This window comes from Eufriesea mexicana, unplaced genomic scaffold, assembly GCF_001483705.2.
Source record: "Eufriesea mexicana isolate 0111107269 unplaced genomic scaffold, ASM148370v2 scaffold6006, whole genome shotgun sequence".
Taxonomy (NCBI): domain Eukaryota; kingdom Metazoa; phylum Arthropoda; class Insecta; order Hymenoptera; family Apidae; genus Eufriesea; species Eufriesea mexicana.
The window spans coordinates 154,697-174,872 of NW_016913899.1; the positions used below are offsets into that span (position 1 = coordinate 154,697).

General features: G+C 35.3%; 1 protein-coding gene across 2 annotated transcripts in view; it reads right to left on the reverse strand.

Moving 5' to 3' along the window:
* The window catches only part of LOC108552276 (thyroid receptor-interacting protein 11), a 120,166-nt gene extending 112,429 nt beyond the window's left edge, over positions 1-7,737 (reverse strand). For both annotated transcript variants that reach the window (XM_017906738.1, XM_017906739.1), the window contains exons 1-3: positions 7,506-7,737; positions 7,209-7,288; positions 3,809-3,883 (exon numbers count right to left, since the gene is read on the reverse strand). In XM_017906738.1, coding sequence (XP_017762227.1) covers positions 3,809-3,883; positions 7,209-7,288; positions 7,506-7,608 — 258 coding nt within the window. In that variant the 5' untranslated portion in view covers positions 7,609-7,737. The remainder of the gene's footprint in view (positions 1-3,808; positions 3,884-7,208; positions 7,289-7,505) is intronic.
* Positions 7,738-20,176: the final 12,439 nt, after the last annotated feature.

A 20,176-nucleotide genomic window follows, 5' to 3' on the forward strand; every position in this document is an offset into this window, starting at 1 on the left:
GAAATATTTAACGAGATTCTTTTAACCTCGATGTCGAAGTCGATATTTTTTTGGCGTACTTTTATTATTATTTAATATTTAATGTTTGTGGGCGGATGGTTTTAGCGTTGAGAATGAACAGAGTGCTCTATTGAAATTTTTCTTTGTACTTAGGTATATTTACATATATATGTTATTATTTTGTTATTGTTACATTCTATGTTTTAGTTTGTGGTATTAAAAATTGTTTTATATTTTAGAAAGCTTTTATTGTAATTTTGTAGCATTGATATGATTTGAATTTAAATTTTGGCGAGGTTAGAGTTTTTCTTAACCTTGATATCGAAATCGACATTTTTTTAATGGTAACTATATTATTATTTCGTGAATGCGATATTTAAATATAGCTAATATTTTTAGATGCATTATAGGTGGATGGTTTTAGTGTTGAAAATGAACAAGGTGCTCTAGTAAAATTTTTAGCCTAGGGATTTTCTAGGGAAATCACCTAGGGATTTTTTCTTTGTATTTAGGTGTACCGTTGTGAGAAATATCTTTTATATCTTATTATTGTATTATTGTTACGTTTTACATTCTAATGTGTGGTATTATGGACGGTTTCATATTTTACAGAGATTTCGTGGTAATTCTGTAGTATTGAAATGATTTGGATTTAGAGTTTGGCAAAGTTAATATTGACCTTCGTTGAAATAGAAATGTAATTGGGTGCATCTATATGTTTCATTATTATCTGTGTATATTAAGTTTATGTATACATTACGGTTTGATTATTCTAGTACTGAAGATATTAAACGTTATTCTAGTGAAATTTTTTAGTTCCTAGGAATTTTTTGAGAAGTATTCTTCTCTGATACTTCCATATTCAATTCTATAATATATTAATACTGTATTATATCATACTTTACATTTTGATTTACGATATTGTAATTAATCTTAAGGGTTGATAAAAATTAATATTTTATATCTCATAAAATTGGAAATAACTCCCTGAATCAACATTAGTATTAATAAATCAATTAACAAGTGACTAGTTCAAAATTTCTGGTTCTTACGCTTAATGGAAACGTATAGATGCTTCAGATAAAATTAATGTTCACTTCTATTGATACGAAAATATATTTCTATATTATTTTCATCACACCATTTGACAGATATGTATATTATATTTAGGTACACAATATAGGTCGGTAGTTCTAGTGTTAAATACTAGGTGGGGTGCGCCTGTACCCCAACGCTCTTTTTGCCCTAATTGTCACTAGACGTACAGTCGCTTACGAAAGTATTCGAATAGCTCGAATCTCGAATATTTAACAAACGAAATATACACGTCGAACTCGAATTTTCGGAACAATATTACCGCTGAATGATACAGGTATCGAGAATTTTTATTTAAAAAATGTAACAAATATTGAAATTTTAAAAAACATTGAATGTGAACACATCTTTCAGGAGAGTGACAAAAATATTCAAACAGATTAATTATTTCGTGTTAGTATATATTGTTAATTAATACTTCGTCATTAATTGCAATTCCCATATACTATATCTCTACAATTTCGAATACCTTTGTCGATCTGTATAAACGATACGTTTGCATTCGATATTTTTTAAATTATATATTTACCGTTAAATTTTTTTCATAATTTTACACACACATTTTTAACACTATGTGCATGTGCATGTTAACACCATGTGCCTATGTTACCTTAGGTACAGTATTATTTTCGAAAGTTAAATCTAATACGTGTATTACACTCGTTCAAAATTTGCAACTCAAGCTCTTCGATTACTTTCTCGATAGACTGTACAAGTAAACTAGATAAACCAATACAATAGAGTAAATCAAGTATAAGAAAATTTATTTTTGAAATTATAACAAAAGCATGATGTCTGGTCCACACCTGTACATCACTCTATACTATAATGGTTAAGGTCTCAGATAGGGATTAATAAGGTATCCACAACGAAACGTAGTATTATATTTGAAAGAAGTAAAAGGGAATATAAGAACGAAAATTACGTAATTATTCACTGAAATAGAATACCATTTTTATTTTCATTCATATTTCAAACGAATCATAATTAATGACGTAATATATATTCCTTCATTTTAACAAACTGCCTTGATAATTATATCAAGAACGCTTTCAGTTCTAAGAATGCCATATAAGAGTGGGTTAATGCTAGAAACATTACTCGCAGCGAAATGAGCTATCAATAAATTGATAAAAGAAACCACTGTTATAACGTACAATTATTTCTTTCTTAAGGAAAAATAAATTTTTCTTAATTCTTATTTCTAGAATCTTTCCAAATTTCACGAAACTCAAGTTTTCATCATATCAAATAATAAATCGATTTTTCGTAATGACTTATGAGTCACGAGAAAGTCTAATTCTACAACGAAAATTACTAACCTGTAACGAAATATAATAGTAAAATATATAATATACCAAGTACATATATATCGATCACATGTTCATTTAAATAAACATCAACATCAATCTTGTCAAAAGCAGCTGCGAGTTTCCACTAATTACAAAAATAAAATATCTGAAAATGCCATTTTGACTTCAGCAGTTCCACCATCAAGCGAACCAGGCGGAAACACTAATGCCTCTAGCGTCAGGCCGTTAAATTAGACATTGTTGCATGCTTCAATTACCTCGAAGTAGCTTATGTAAATAGCGGTTAAAGATGAAGGCTTTCAGAAAATAGACAACTTACGCATAGCAAACAAATCGAGTTACAATACCGTAAAAAAGGTAGGCAAATAAAAGTTGGAGCAGGCGCGTGAGATAGGAGATTATTTCGGAGTACGAAGAGAGTTTGTAAGTCAATGTACTTAGCGAGGTTTTGAGAGTTGTATATTACCGACGACGCGTGGAAGCGTAGAACGCGAGTCGTACATACCGACGAAACGCGAAGAGGGGGCGGTGTTTAGCAGTTCTGTATCTGCATCATCAGCTGCTACTCAGCACTACGCAGCGTGCACTGCGATGAAAGCGAACCGATCGAGACCGATTAGTTTCAGCGAACGAAAGTTCGTACAGCCGTATAACGGAACTAATTAGTAAGATTATTTCGAAACTATCACTTTTCTCGTTGAATTTGTCGTTTATAAACGTAGATGGTAACAAGGCACATATAAAAATCATTGGTACACGTAAATGCTTATTCGACGAAATTTTATGTCTCGATCGGTAAAGAAATTTCCAATGATATCCTAAAAATTCGAGTATTAGATGTTTATCGCTGGAAATGATAGATAGAGTTAAAATACCCTGGAATATTCGCATAACCTATATGGATTCGTAAATATACCGTATATACGTGCGTTTCAACGACCGTTACGTATAACTAAACGAATTACGTGTTCAGAGTTGATTTAATTGGAGAATTTGTTGAAAATACAAGCGTGTACCGTAGGAGAGGTCCCGAGGAAATATTTTCGACAAGAGGTAATCCTTGAAACTAATTTTCGTGCTAACCTCTATCACAATTGGCTGTGCATAGTGAATTAATTAACGTCATAGTTTGACGTTCAATCTTATCGCGTTCTATTTTTTTTATTTTTTAGCTGAATTAACAACCGATTCATGACTACATATTAAATTCTGCGATTGTTCTCACGTTAAATATACAAGTATGAATAAAAAAAAAACAGAGAAAGAGGTAAGTATACTTTTCAATTTTTCGTTATTCGAATATATTCGTGTCTATAATGATGTTTATTTCTTTTAACCAACAGTGTAGCAGATAATATAGCGAATAATACTAGCGAAAAATGGAATCTTTGGGTACTTACCGAATCCTTTGTTTTCGCGTTCAGCTCGACAACAGCTTTCTGCAGTTCGCAGTTCTGTCGACGCAGCAGCGAAATCTATGGAAATTAAGAAAAAACAGACTTTAATAACACCCCTAATTCAAGATGAAGCATTTGACATGAACACTTAAATCATTCGTTGGCTTGTAATATGGAACTACAGTCGTGACGTAGATTACGATCGAATTGCGATAAATACGAGACACCTTAGATTATTTCTCGGACACACCATATCCGATTCCTTCGAAACCCATTTCTAAAATCGGCTACTAAATTACAGGAAACATTGATGATCAACCTTCGCATACCGCGCAAGTAATTTGAAATTAGAAACGGTTTCAAAGCAACGACTACTGTCTGTCACGATCTACATAACACGGTACGTATTTTACATATACATTTATCATATATCACCGAAAATCAGCAAGTTTGACATGCATGGGATATATTTCGATAACAACCTCTTTAATGCTCGATTTTCATTCAAGGTTAACCTCAATCGAGCAACGTACGATGGTCAAATGGAATGTACGATCGTTTTGAAAGAGGCAAGGGAACAAGGAAGTATAGTAAAACTCGTAACACTGTGGTGCAGAAACTTCGAGTGTAGTCGAAAGTCTACACGAGGCTTATTCGATAGTTACGATGGTGTGGAAACTATTCCTGGAACTCGACGATTCTGTTGAAACGGCAACGAAAAATCGGTATCTCCCGAGCTGAGGGGGAGCGAAGGAAAAAAAAAACTAGGAAAAAAGGAACGTTGACATGGGGAACGCGGTAATCACGCTCCGGACTTAAATATTGGTAACCATAATCAGAAGGAAGTCCGGTGGTACGCCGTGGGCATACGGACCGTACGATGCGCGTTTCTGTTTGTCTTCCTTATCTCAGGTTTGCGCTGCGATAACCGCCCTTCCCCTTCTCCGAACGTTATTCCACCTATACGACTCGCCATCTTACCACGAACGCTGGGAGCAACGAAAGTGAAACGATTCGAAACGTTCTAAATCCAGCACAAATAATGCCTTTAACTAGTCAGGTATATTTTTCCCGAGCTTTCGAAAGTTCGAGGGCCTCTAAGGAGAGTTTCAACGTGGGAGATAACAAAATAGCGTTGGTAATGGAAGTGGGTTAAATTGGGAAATATATATATATTTTTTTTTTTCAGAGAGCATGGAATCTTTTTGACATTATTTTGGTTTATTGCCGTGAGAAATAAGTATGTGGATGTGTTGGAGAGGGAAATAAGAAGAATGTATGAATTTTGTGGTATTAAACATCCTTAGCCATTACAAAGGATTTATTTTATTAGTATTTTATTGATCGATATTTTATGAGAGATAAAGTGGAGTTTAATGTGATTGTTTTTTCGTTTGCAGCTATAGCAAGTTCTGTGGAATGTTTGATTAACGAATTTGAAAATACGTAACAGATTCAGTTTGTTTTAAAAGCTTGAAAATGATAGCGTGGTAGTAGGATAGAACAGTTTCAATATAAAGTTTCGATGAAGGATTTAACGAAAATTTCATTGAAACGTTTCGATATAAAGTTCTGAACGAAAAACCGATAGAAAATACGCGATCGGGGTTTACGATTACTTTACTGCATTCGATGAAGGACACTTCCTATATCATGTGGTTTATATTCCAGGAACACGACTCGGGATATCGAACGTTAATATTGGAAAACGATATTACGATTCCGGCAGATTGATAACGCGATTAACAGATGCTTCAGAGTTTGTACGATTTTATTCGTCTGTTCTACGGTGATAGTACAATTCTAATCTAAATTATAACTTCATCTTTCACCATCGTACATGATAACGAGTTTAATCCTTATACCAATAATTTATTTTGCTCGATTTAATCTTCCAAACTTGAGAATTATTCCATGCATACAGTAATCCAATAATGCAAAAATGGGAAGAACGCAGAGATAAGTGTAATTGCAATTTTTGTTCAAAGCTTCTATCAACTACGATAAATCCCTAATTAAATTTGCATAAAAACTTCGCCTCGCCTTTCACGAAATTCGCTTTGTACACAAGGGAGGAAAACCACACTCTTTGTTATCCAAATTCATTATCAATTCCTCCTGTCTCCGCATGATTAATTAGCCCATTCATTTCGTTCTACGAATTCCGCCCTGCCTGAAACTCTTTCCATATATACACGCATACGTATGTATATAGTTACCGAGATCAATTTACGAATGGACGCATTTCGTGACAAATATACGATGTCTGCCTGATATGGGGTAAAAGTCAATCGGTGCGTTAACACTGTAACGTTATACGCGTTTCTAAGGGAGGCAGGGGCAAGCACATAAGCATTGTAATGCAGACTAAAAGGCCTTGATATGGCTATCTATCGGTTCCTAGTACAACGAAGGGTACGGTCCTGAGGCTTACCACAAAAGCACGAACAAACGTGGCGCACGCTTTCGGTCTCTTATGCTTCCACAAATTGTTCGCGATAACAAACCGGAACGACATGACCGTGCAGACTTCAATGACCCCCCTGTCCCCCTTTGGTATCCTTCTGCCCCACTCGCCCCTCCTCGAAACTATTTTTGCACGATAGAACGATTGCACGTTCGAAGGTCGAACGTGTAATATTTTATGAAAGAAACACTACGATACCGAAGAAAATAGAATATTTAAGCTCTATCATAGACGAGTTTTTTTAACGAAGAAAATGAGAAATATCGATTTAAGCGATAAGATGCAATGGAATTGAATGGTATTATTGTTCTTTCAATCGCTGACACCATTCATTTCCTTCTTTTTATTATTATCTTTAAAAAATGATTATAACGAAAAAGTCGTTTAAAACGATATCGCTTTATTATGATGAAAAGTATGATTGATAGCTTATGTAATAAAGGACAGCTTCCTATCGCTCCTTGTCGAGGGTTGAAAGGATTCGGGGTTGGTGTCATATGAGATAAGGTAAACGGTGTAGCGTGTTTACATAGTACTCAATCCCGTTTAATATGGAAAGTAACATCTGTTAAAATAATTCCTAACCGCAGGGTAACAGTGTTCTTATCAAGGTTGCCGACATCTGCGTGCATATCAAGAATTTGCAATAAAATACAACATGCTTGATTAATAAAATAACTGTTATAAGCTTCAAGCTTAAGAAGTTTAGGAATTTAGCGAAATGTATAAATAAAAATAACGAAAACATGTTTGCATGAAACGAGTTACGTCATTGAATAAATTATTCGTTGTTGCAGTGACATAATTATGTTATATATTTTATATAATGATATTTTGAATGACGTTTTTATGTGAAGCTAAAAAAATTAAAATTGAATATTAATATATTACTAACGAACAATGATAATTCAATGATCAGATAATATAAATACTTACTTCGGCGTCCTTCGAGTTGAGAACTTCTTGCAATTCGACACATTTCTGATTCGCTTCGTTTAATTCTTTCGATCGTTCGTCTACGGAAATAAAGATTTGGAATATTAGTTATAAACGATAAGGCAATGACAAATTTTGTTTATATTTCGCATCTTTGCGTTTCAAATTTCCCGCCACTTTGACGCTCACTCACTCGATAAAACAAACTCTTACATTGACAGTTGTCAGTAATTTATGTTACACGATAATACGCTTTGATTTATGTTGATCACATGATTTAGCGAAGATTGTACGTACCTATTTCCTCTACAATGCCCTCCGATAAGACCTCCTTCGTAAAGTTTGTTAATTGTCCTTTTAAATTCGACAAACTAGGCAGCCCGTCACCGAACCACGCCATTTTACACGTCGACACTTAACGCTGATTGTATTATTTAAGAACTATCTAAACACTATCTTTTGAGGTTATACGCACTGCATATTTCGGTAAAACTATATACCTTGATGGTATAAAAATATCAAAACATGAACTTACAGGAACCACGCACGTAGTAACCTTCACAAAATATACAAGGTTAGTTACAAGCATTGTCGGCAACGTTAGGTAAAAAATTACTAGATTTCTTGGAACTTTTCCAATTTAAATTACGATATACCATAAGATGGTAAAGAACTCTAATTTACAACAATTTGCATTGATATTTACAGTGTATTATTTTTTTCATACTATATTTAGATCGATTACGATAATTTAGTATCGCAAAAAGGTAACGTCTTCGAGCGATCTCTACTATTACCGACGAATGCATTCCTAATTTTTCCAACGTACCGAGAGAGCGCGGCACCAACGTCTCTGAACTTAACGCTTTTTTTCGAGAGAAACGGTCGTTTAGAACAGTTCTCGCGCGAGTGATTCCAAATCAACAGCTTCCGTAATGTTAAATAGAAAAATAAGGTAATTGGTTCTTGCATTTCCTTTGATGTGACTAACCTAAACTCGTTTCGTGATTAACTCGTCCACCGTGTACAAATAGTTTTTGTTTCCTCCTTTGAAATAGAATATCGGCTAGTTGATTTACGATGACGTTTTAATCGCTAAGGTAATTATACCTTTATCATATTCAATAATACCCATCGTACTCGCGTGTCCAGCTATTAGAATATTTCATACCAGCAACGAGTGAATGCATAAATATTCTAATAAACGTCGTTCGTGTTCGAAATAGTAAATCATGGTAAGCCCTTGCAAAGAAGCGCCGGCATCGTTTGAAAGCGCCACGGTTGTTTGGCGAAACATGCACCTGTAACACCAGTTTTAAATAGGACGCTCTCGAGTCAATTTATTTTTCTGTTCCGTAGCAAATAAATCGTCCGGTTTCTCTATCTACTCTCGTGACTCGTAATTCGAGAATAAAAAACCCTTTGAAACGAGAGCGGTGGCATATCATTCAGAAAAGTGGTTCAGTGTTCAACGGAGACGATTCAAAAGGGGCTTCCCTCTGTTTCACTTTTTCTTCCTTTCCTTTTCGTTCTTTTAATTCGTGTCGCACGTTTCCTTTTATTTTTAGGAAGTCAACTCGATTGCATGGGCATTATGGAGCAGCACCTTTTTACGAGGCTTCTTTTCTCTGTGGCGTGTACCAAAGTATTAGGAAGAATGGTGGGCACGAGGCCGAGGTCCTCAACGGAGGAAGGTGAGTAGCGGTTGAGAGAGGGACAGACGCTTCACTATGCTGTGCTTACACACAGTGCCGTATCCTTTGCCCGAGGTTCTCGGAGGCACAAGGGCACGCTGTCCAATTGTTTGCAAAATTATCGTCGTAATTTTAAACGCGTTCTATCGATATCGTACAATTAAATATACCCATTAAATCGCACATAACCTTACTACAATTCGACAAGTACAGAATTAATCGTCAATTTTATTAATTTTAATAGACCCTTTTCTCGCAAACGCGATAGAATTTTTTCGATCAATCGTAAACGATATTTTCACCACGAACGAATGATTATTTTATGGCAATAAAAGCTATCACAGTGAAGCAACAAAGGTATCTAGCTTGTATTATTAAATTCTCAAGGAAATTTCTCCCGTAAACTAATACCGTTGATTTCTGGCAACAGGTCTGGCCGAAAATTCGTACGATTGGCTGCGGAGACTGGGATGGGGCGTATAATCGCGACAACTTAACCAAGCAACAATCGGCGTTGAAAAGGTTTCGGTAGTCGCGTGATGCGCCGCAATTTGGAAGTCGGGACGAGGCCGGCGGAGCGAAGGAAGAGCGCCGAACGGCGAGCTACGTCACTGTCCACGCTATCACGATTAACAGAGTGAACAGCACGAGACGTCCGCGCGCGCGAGCGAGACGGAGCGGGTGGCGAAGGAAAGGTAAAGGAAAGGAAAGGAAAGGAAGGCGCGCAAGGTAAAGGCACATCTGAATCCTTCGGTTGACTCGGCTCAGTCTGATCCGAGCCAAGCCACTGCCCTGATCCGGTGGCGTTGCTCGCTCTCTCCGCGCTTGGATCCACTCTTCTTCCTACTGCTCCTGACACGCTCCACACGCTCGCCGCAGTCCAATCCAGCGGTGTCATCGATCACCGATCCGACTTCCTTCCTCCGCGTCGGTTTTCGCTGCGCGGTCAGTTGAAGTCGCGGCGAGCTTCCGTTCCCGTCGAGTTCGCCCGACAGACGAAAATCACCACCTGACATGTCACAGTGCACGCACCAGCACCGTGTCGATTGGTTCACGCGCGTCCAGTGAGCAACGAATCCCGGCCCGGTCCCGCTCGTACAGTTTTTCTTCCGTTTCGCTGCTGCCGCTTTTTCGTTCGGTTTTTCGTCCTCGAGACACCAGTACGTCTACGACCCGTGACTCGTGCGCGCGGCCGTGCAACCGGCGAATTTTTGTGGATCCTCCTGCGTGGCTCGAGACACCGGAAGTGTGATGACCCTTCCAGCGGGACGTGCTGCATCGATCAACGGGGCGACAGCGTGCCTTCGATCTGGGATCTGAGTTTCGCGGTCAAGGTGCGTACCATTCCACTCTCTTCTTATCAACTTTACCCTTGCTTTATTTACCATTCTCACTGTCTCTGTCCTTTGCTAGTTTATGTGACCAGGAGTCAGTGGACAAAGGCGTCTCGACTGACACTCTACGTATCGAAGTGTACGGTTGTTTTTCGTTGGCCCATGTTTACTCCGACTCGTTCTCATTCATCGAGCGAGCTTTCCGACTTGCTTTTTCCTTTCTCATGGATACAATGTAAGTGGAGGATCGTTTATATCCGATGCAATAGCATCCCCGGTGCTTCGTCACGGTGTGTTACTTCCCTTTGTCTTATCGACGAGAGCGATAGAGGGCCGGGCGCTGGCAATGGGAAAAATTTATCGTCAGTATAATTTAATGCCTCCTTAAAGCCGATCGACGAATGCTTAATGTGGGACGAGAGCGTACTTTGTATTGTATTCCAAAACGTATCGTCTACGCTCGTGTTCCTTCCGATGCTGCTTCTGAAAACGTCTCAGATAAATGAAACATTTTTCCCGCTTCTTTGCCGTAGACAATGGGCTATTAGCTGTAAGCACCAATTATGGGACTGCGCGGGCGCGCTTCTTTTCCCCGGATAGCTGTGCGCGAATAAAGTAAGCGTGGTACGAGGGAGTCGCGTCTTCCGTTCGTAGGGGATGTTGCTAGACGAAACCGGAAACGAGCCTCAAAGGAGTCAAAGGACGAGTCGATTCCTTCGTTTAGCCACGTCAACCTCTTTGTCTCTTAGACTGTCTGACTAATTAGGCGACACATTCGAGTTATGCGAGTTAGAATTCTGCTGGCTTCGTTCTTTGCCATTTACTCGTGCCAATATTCCAGACGTTCATGGTGATTTGTGGAATTCGTTGTTTGGTATTTCCCATTTTCTTTTCTCTTAATAATGACAGTGAGAGAATCGGGTATTATATCGTTACCCTAATGAGTGATTATTATATTTACAAATAGTAATATTTATAATATTATTATTTATTATTTGGTACTTCCTTTTCTTTTTCTTTTAATAATAAAAGTGAGAAAATCAGGTATTATATCAGACAGTGGGAGAATCATGTATCATGTCGTTACCCTAATTCGTGATTATTATATTTACAAATAGTAGTATTTATAATATTATTATTTATTATTTGGTATTTCTTTTTCCCTCCTCTTAACAATGACAGTGGGAAAATCAGGTATTATATCGTTACCCTAATTCGTGATTATTATATTTACAAATAGTAATATTTATAATATTATTATTTATTGTTTGGTATTTCTTTTTCTTTTTCTTTTTCTTTTAACGAAGACAGTGGAAGAATCAGGTATTATATCGTTACCCTAATTCGTGATTATTATATTTACAAATAGTAGTATTTATAATTGTTCGAATACTTCATTTTATGAATGATATTTAGGTATGAAATATGTTTAAATGTATTTCAATACGGTATTTTATGGATTATTTTCGTTTCGAAGTAGAATTTTTAGAACTTCGTCAGTATTTTATTTTGCGTTAGAATTTCTGGTCGAGTGAATGAAAAAATTTCTCCAGCGCAAAACGTTCGACACAAAACACATTGTTGACGGTACACTGTCTAACGGATCGATCTCTGGTCCGTCATATTTTTGGAAACAATATGGATAAACGAAAGTATTCGAACGCTGACAGTTGTTACGATAGAAATATTTACGAAAAAATTTTACAATTGAAATGGTGAGTGATAAAATAAAATAATTCGGTAATTTATAATTTTTAAATTCATTTCGTGAAATGTTTCGACGATTTATACGATATTTGTTAAAATTTCGAATAGTGGGGTGCGGTATATTCACCGAAAAATTGTCATGGAGCTGTCATAGCAAGAGATGATGAATTAACTACACGATGGAGGTTTTTATTTTTCAATGGATACTAGAATTTTCGAGCTCTAATATTTAACTATAGTATACACGGGTAATTATAATTAATGTAGGATAATAGATGCAAATATCTATCATCAATTATTAATTATTATTGATTAATTATTTAAACACCATAATTTAACATGCTTAATTAACTCGCTAAATATAGCAGGTGTACGTTCAAATACATATATCTATATGAATATATGTGAAATATGCTTCTATTCCAAGCGGTATAAATATTCCAAAAATATTTTAAACAAAATCTTTCATCTAAAATTTACTATTCTCCCACGAAACATGGATTCTTCTCAATCTTGTCAACCTTTCAAAAATATGGAAAAACCTCAAACACTATTATCGATGTCCAAGAAAATTCTTCAAGTACCAACTCTCATCTCCCCCCTCCATTATCCAAAAATCCAAAAATCCGCGTTTCCCATTCACGTTTCTCGTCTACCCCATAAGCTTTATCCTCGTTTATACATTCTTTGTACTCCTCGTTATACATTATACGGTCGTTTTTAATACCAGATAAGATCAAACAAGGGGTTCAATAAAAGGATGAAAATGACTTCTTCCAGACATTTTATTTTTCTAATAAAATTTCAAAATTAAGAAAAATTTTATAAGATTAAAGCATAACGAGTTACACACGAAGTGATTTATTTGTTGCCAGAAAATGATTTTGATTAGGGTAAAAATCATCGACTAAATTTTCAACAATTTTCTTTTTTTCTCTTTGACCGAGATCTCACTTGGGGAAAAATTTGACCATAGGCTGATAGAGTGCTAAAAATTAATCAGTTATTGTTCGAAAAGCTTCGCTCTATCTCGCATAGCTGTACAGTTACATCTAAAAGACCAGAGATCGGACTTTGAGTGATGATTTCACCCACGTGAAGTGGTATCTGCGAATAAAGATTAAAATTGATCCACGTGTAATTAATAACGATTTACGTGCATTCATACTTCCATTAGAATCCGAATTTTTGAGTTAGAGTATCCCCTTAAAATTTCTATATATTCGAATACTTTCGCAAGCCACTGTATATACACGGTGAGTCTAAAGAATGTAACGTAAATCATCATATATGACGAAAAATCATGCGAGAATATTGTTGGAATGCAATGACGAAATATTTGAATATTTATAATAATAAAACGATATTTTAATAATTTTTTAGTTAGTATCATGTGTAGAACCAGCTAGTTACATAACAAAAATGGTACCATTTACAATGCACAAAATGGTACCATTCGAATCCACAATCCTGAATAAAGTTGTACTACACAGCGATACAGTTTGTGACAAAATAAAGAATTTACAATTTTTGTCTGTCTTTAATATGAAGCAGAGACTGCATATTTTCGCACTTGCATTAGATTCAGAATTTTTTAGTCAGAGTACTCCCTCGAATACTTTCACGAGCCACTGTACCTATTTATTTCATCGCACGATCTTCGTCGCTATTATCCAAGTATACTGCGTTTAAAGTACACATTATAGCTATGAATCTAGCATTGAAACACGTTACACGAGCACGTACAGTTAAGTCAAACATTCGCGTTATTTCCAGTACTATAAAAGCTAGGAAAAGCTAGCAGACCGGTGTTCAGTTGGTACCAAAACGAGCATCTAATAACAACGGAAATACGTTAATGACACTTTTAAAGAACATCCATACTATTTCAATACACATATGAGCCGTTCACTGCACAAATTGATTAACTCCATAAAACAAAAAGTGGAGAAATGCAATGAAATAATGTATATTGTTTTTTAAAATTCCCTTTATAATTTGAATCGAAATAAATATCGTAGAATGCATAAATACAAATGTAACTTTCATCTAACGGTATATAAAATTTATAAGAAAAATAGCCAAAAGGTAATCGTTAGTAATGTTATCATTTTTACGTTACTGGAAGAGTTAATCGATTTGGCAAGTGAAAAAAGGAATAGATTTAAATTCAGTGTTTCAATTTTTAAGTTTTTTAACACAGAAAGAGAAAATTATAAGATATTTTTATCGCAGATTTTTCATAAGAATGAATATTAATGGTTCCGTTATAATATATTATTATTTGTGATTAATTTTCTTCGGAAAAATAAACGATGTCTTCTTTATCAGCTGTATGTGAGGACTCGTTACTTCGATTTGTTCTCAAGTTTCTATAGTAATCGTGTTTAACAGGAGGAATGAATTTCAGTAGGTCCATCGTGTCTCTCCTTTTTCCCTTGTAACAGTTCTACCTTTAGGATATAACAAAGGCTGATTCATATTTTTCAAACTTTGTTGTCTACCTGCTACAGATTTCCTTATATTAATGGCATTAAATTCTGAATCTTCATTATAGTCATATTTGAATTGTCCGAGGTGGGGTTCAGACCTTTCTAACTTTATCCAGCGCATTTTAAGCCAATTTACTGATTCTGCGACAATTAGACAGTGACTGACTAATTTATTTTCCTTAAATTCTGATAAGACGGCACTAAAATATTCACCGTTATCATTCCTGGCTTGCTAGTGCATTTGAGTTGCATTATTGCAACGATTTACATTAGAGTACGGAGTTAATGAAAGTGACCTCTGAAATAAATTATTTATTACTCAGTAGCCAAAAAATTTTTGTCGTTTAATGACGTTAATCTTAATTATCAGGGAAAGTTATTATAAATATAAAAAGTTACGACTATACCAATTGCTTTGACACTTAACCCTTTTCACTCGACGATCTTTTAGCTAAAGAAGAGTAGGGGTTCAAAGATTTCCTGCTATAAAGCTAACGATATCTTTTGGAGCAGTAAATAAGAATTCGTTTTTTATTTTTAGTTTATCTTAAATTTGACACATTAATATCGAATTAATATCGTATCGAACTTTGAAATTCTCTGAAATGGCGACTGAAGGGCGGCTCTCGAGTGCAAAGGGTTGAATTTAAAATTTTTCGAAAAGTGGAGTTAATCGATTTGTGCAGTGAACGGTTTATATTACACTCCTTATTAAAACTAATACAATTGAATAAAATACCGTGACATCGAGGTGAGCTTGAAAATTAAAAGCCAGGTTGAACGATACGGAAACGCTGGAATTTCTTCTATTTTTATTTAATCCTAAGCAATCCTAATCTACCTTTATACGATTTCCATAAACGTTAAAGGAATGCTGGAGCACCGTTCTGTCAATTAATTTAATAAACGAACTTGCCGGTAACGGAACTCGCGCAGCTGCTGAATCGAAGCGAGTCACCCTGTATGCAACGTACGCACGCGTGGAATTAGTTTGAAGAAGCACTTACACGCTATCATTTTCTCGCGTAGCGTTACGTGGATCAGCGAGGATTGCCGCAGGAGCGACGGAAAGCGTGGATTTCAGGGCGGAATCGCGAGTGGTGACGATAAAGCGGGCATTGGACAGGATGGAGGACAGCTCGCGATCGTCGCCGATATTTACACAGGAAATTGCAGCTTCGTATCGGTTAACTGTATCAGTTTCGAGGAGCTTGTTTCGTTTAACGACTCCGCGGCACGTCGGACGTCGTAACCATCGGACAAAGTAATCGTGACCGTGGTGTCCATTGGCGGAACGTTATTGGCCGAGCCGAGTTTCGCGGATCGAGAAGGAGAACGAGCGACTCGGACGCTCGTTACCTCTTTTCTTTCGTATTTTTTTCTTCGCTTTTTCCCTTCCCCTTTGCCCCACCGTGAAGGGTATCGCTCGGTGTCACGGTCGAATAGCAAACGAACGCGTTAATCGAGCAAGGCAGACTTGTCTGCAATTAATTCCGCAATAAGGGCCAACCGTATGGCAATTTGCTAAGCTCCGTCGGTTTCTATTATCCCGGGTCAGATTCAGGGATTCTGGATACGAAACCTGTTTCACCGATGCATCGGGCCGCCTCTCGCGCCTCTCGCGAGCCGGAGTTCAACGGCACTCTCCGCGCCACAGTTCGGCACATTGAACAGACATTTTTCACCGCGACACCGAGGACAAAAGGTGTACTTGGTCTCTTGACCTTCTACCTGCAGCGAGTCGTCACGGGCGTCCTCCGTCGCTCCCAAGTCTCGCTGCCTTTACGTGACGGGGAAGCAATTACGTTTGTCGCCACGGGAAAACCATCGGACACCACGTGACCCTGATTTCCGTGTCACCGAGAAGAGTTAGGAGAATTTCGGTTGGTCCATCGATGGATCGGGTGTACTTGGACACAAAAGTATTCGAATGGTTAGGTCTTCGTGCCTTCAGTGCATTCGCTCGTGACATTAGGTGACCCTGTATGCTTGTAGGCGTTTGTCAGCGTTGCCTTTTAAGTTACGTTGTGTTTACCACGTGGAAAGATAAATGGTGGATGGATAAGTGATGGGAGAAGAGGTTAACAGGGAACGGAATAGGAGAAGATGGCGGAAAATTCGTGATACGTATGTGTTGAAAGAGGAATTGGAGAGTCAGGTGGCTAGGGTGTTATTGATCATTGTGCCTATAATTATGAAAGTGGTCTAAGTCATCGACTTAAGAGCAACGATTTTATTATTTATTTCGTGTTGCATTCGTTTTTATTATGATAAAATATTCTTATTTTCTACAAAACGGTGAAGAATTGAATCGCTAGATTGCAATTAATTTTATAATTTATGACGTATTTCAAGGCCGAGGCTTTTAATATTTCAGAAGCAAATATGAGTGACTTAGACCACTTTCATAATCGTTGGCACAATTGTTGAATTTTTCATCGGAAATTTAGACACGGTTGTTTAGATTGTGGCGTGGTTCGTGTTAATTTTAGAGTTTGATAGAAGTATACGCCATTTTGGGAAAATTTGGGAGGTGTTCGGTGAATTTTTAAATATTTGTTGTGCTTGTTGAGAAGTGGGTATGTATGTAAAGTATAGGCTTGGAGGCATTTGTTAGAATTTTGTTTCTATTTAAACTTCAGCTTGAAATTTGGTAGAAACACGAGTATACGCCATTTTGTGGAAATGTGAAAGATATTTAGCACAACGTTTTTAAATACTTGGCACTCGTAGAATTTGGAAGATCGATATTAATTAATATATCAAATTTAATGTAACGTAACAGTATGCGAGGTATCGAAATCAAATAATTCTACAATTCTTTATTTACTGATCAAAAAAGTATCGTCAATTTTTTAGTAGAGAATCTTTGAACTTCTACTCCTCTCTAGCCAAAAATTCGTCGGGTGCAAAGGGTTAATATTTCAGAAGCAAATATAAATAACTTAGACCACTTTCATAATCGTTGGCACAATTGTTGAATTTTTCATCGGAAATTTAGAAACGGTTGTTTAGATTGTGGCGTGGTTCGTGTTAATTTTAGTTTGGTAGAAGTATACGCCATTTTGGGAAAATTTGGGAGGTGTTTGGTGAATTTTTAAATATTTGTTCCCTTTAATAGTTAAGCTTGTTGAGAAGTGGATATGTATGTAAAGTATAGGCTTGAAAGCATTTGTTAGAATTTCGTTTCTATTTAAACTTAAGTTTGAAATTTGGTAGAAACACGTACTCTACGCCATTTTGTGAAAATGTGAAAAATATTTAGTACACCTTTCTTAAATATTTGGCTCCTTTAATAGTTAACCGTATTGAAAAGTGGATATATATGTATAAAGAATATATGCTTGAAGGTATCTGTTAGCATTTCTGACTTATTTGGACTTAATTTTACAGTTGGACAAAAATATAGTGTATTTGGTTGAAATATATATAACACGTTGTATAAAATAAAAATTTGAAGGTATATGTAGTAAACAGGAAGTCTGATTGTATTAGTAAAGGTAGAAGATAATTCAACGATATACAGGTTATTTAAAGTGCTTTGTTGAAATAGAGGTTGTGGTGGCGCTAGTGTGCTCAGCGGAAAATCATATTAATAGTACATCTACCAAAACAGTCAAAATGATTGGTAATTCCTTTTAGTCTGTACTTGGTAATCTTTCAAACGACGCTGTCAAATTTTACATATTACAGTTAAACAATTTAACTATGATATTTAACTTTATACTTTGACAGAAAAGTGAAATAGCTAAAAAATTCTGTTAAATTTATTACAATTCAATACGAGTAATAATAGACAAAGAAAAATGTTTCGATAGTGACAAAAAAATTAATTTTTTTAGTTAAATTTTGAACTGGAATGTAAAATAAAAAGTGAACCATAGTTTTAATAACTATAATTTTGAAAATAATAGTGTCTAGATATTTCATTTCTGTTACAGATTTTGTCATTACAATTTTTCCACAAATACTTTTATATTTTTTTATATTTTTATTTTTTAATCACTTTTTCCATTTGAAATAGATTTTAGTAGATTTGCTATGCTTGTAACAACTTATGCGACATATTATGAGAAGGTGTAAATTCTTCAATTCGTTAAATGAATGGCTGTAGCAGATGGAGGGAACTACTATGAATCTCAGAGGAAATGAAAGAAGAAAAGAGATAAATAGTGAAAAACTGATTAGACGTACATCAGGAGAAAAGTCGTGAAGTCAAGTGACGAAAGCAATAACGTTGAATGCGGAAGTTTTAATCAAAAGTTTAAAAACGGTCATTTGACCGGTCGTGGTAGATTTAGTGTTAACGGTCATTTGACCGGTCAAATGATCAGTCGTGGTGTAGGGAGCAGGGTGTACATACGTGAATCTCATATATGGCCTCACATGAAAAATGGAATAAAAAGAAATACGTCTTGGAAAATTAATTAAAAGTATATTAGAAGAAAAATTGTCAAGTCGAGTAAGAAGAATTTAAATTTAATCATTTTGGATGTTTTTGGATAGGTTTAATGAATAAAACAGGTCAGGATCAATAGAATTAGGTATAAGGAGAAAGACATGATTAAAGATATCGAAAAATTAATTACTAGAGAAGTGTATTAGAAAAAAAATCTATAAGTAAAGTGACAGAATTTTAAATCAAAATTTGCAAATTAAAGCTAAGATAATTTATTAGATAAAGCAACAGAAAGCACGAAAAATTAAAAACAGAGAGGTATATTGTAAATTTATTTAAAGTTGTATTAAAAGAAAAATTGTGAATTCAAATGACAAAATTTTAAATAAAAAATTGAAAATCAGTCGATCATTTAGGCCATGGTAAATTTATTAAATATAATAAGCTAAATTTCCAAGGAAAAATAAAATAAAGAAAAATACAGATAATTAATTAGAAGTATATAATAAAAATAGAAGTATTAAATATTAAATTATAGTAGATTAAAGATGTACAACAAAAATGGGAGCATTAAACATTAAAATATGTTACATTAAAAAATTAAATTGGAAGTATATAATAAAAATAGAAGTATTAAATATTAAATTAGATTATGTTTGAAAATTAAATTAGAAATATATAATAAAAACAGATGTATTAAATATTAAATTAGTGCAGGTTAAGAAATAAAATTAGAAACGTATAACAAAAATGGAGTTATTAAATATTAAATTAGGTTACATTAAAAAATTAAATTGGAAGTATATAATAAAAATAAACGTTTAAAGATTAAATTACACTAGATTTGAAAACTAAATTAAAAGTGTATAATAAAAATAAAAATATTAAATATTAAATTAGGTTACATTAAAAAATTAAATTAGAAGTACACAATAAAAATGGGAGCGATTGATAAAAATGAATTAAAATTGTATAGCAAAGAGTGAAAAAATTTCAAATGAAAACTTAAAAATCGGTGATTCATAATGCGGTAGTCGTATTTAGGATCGTGGGCGTGTTTCGTGAGAAGAAAGTACCAGTCGATCCGGATAACGAGGTGTCAACAGCGGATGATGGCTGATTGATTAGGGCTGCCCAGTTGCGATAACATCGGAGTTAATAGGCTGGCTCTTAAGATGGAATTTTAATTGTTCGACGCGGTTAACAGGATAATACTGATTTCTTAATACTATCCGATGTATTCGTGAGAAGAGAAGGAGACACGTGTATAAAATTTATGTATCGCAATTGAAAGCTCCTTTTATTTATCGACCACGTCAACTATTATCGATTATGTTAGCTG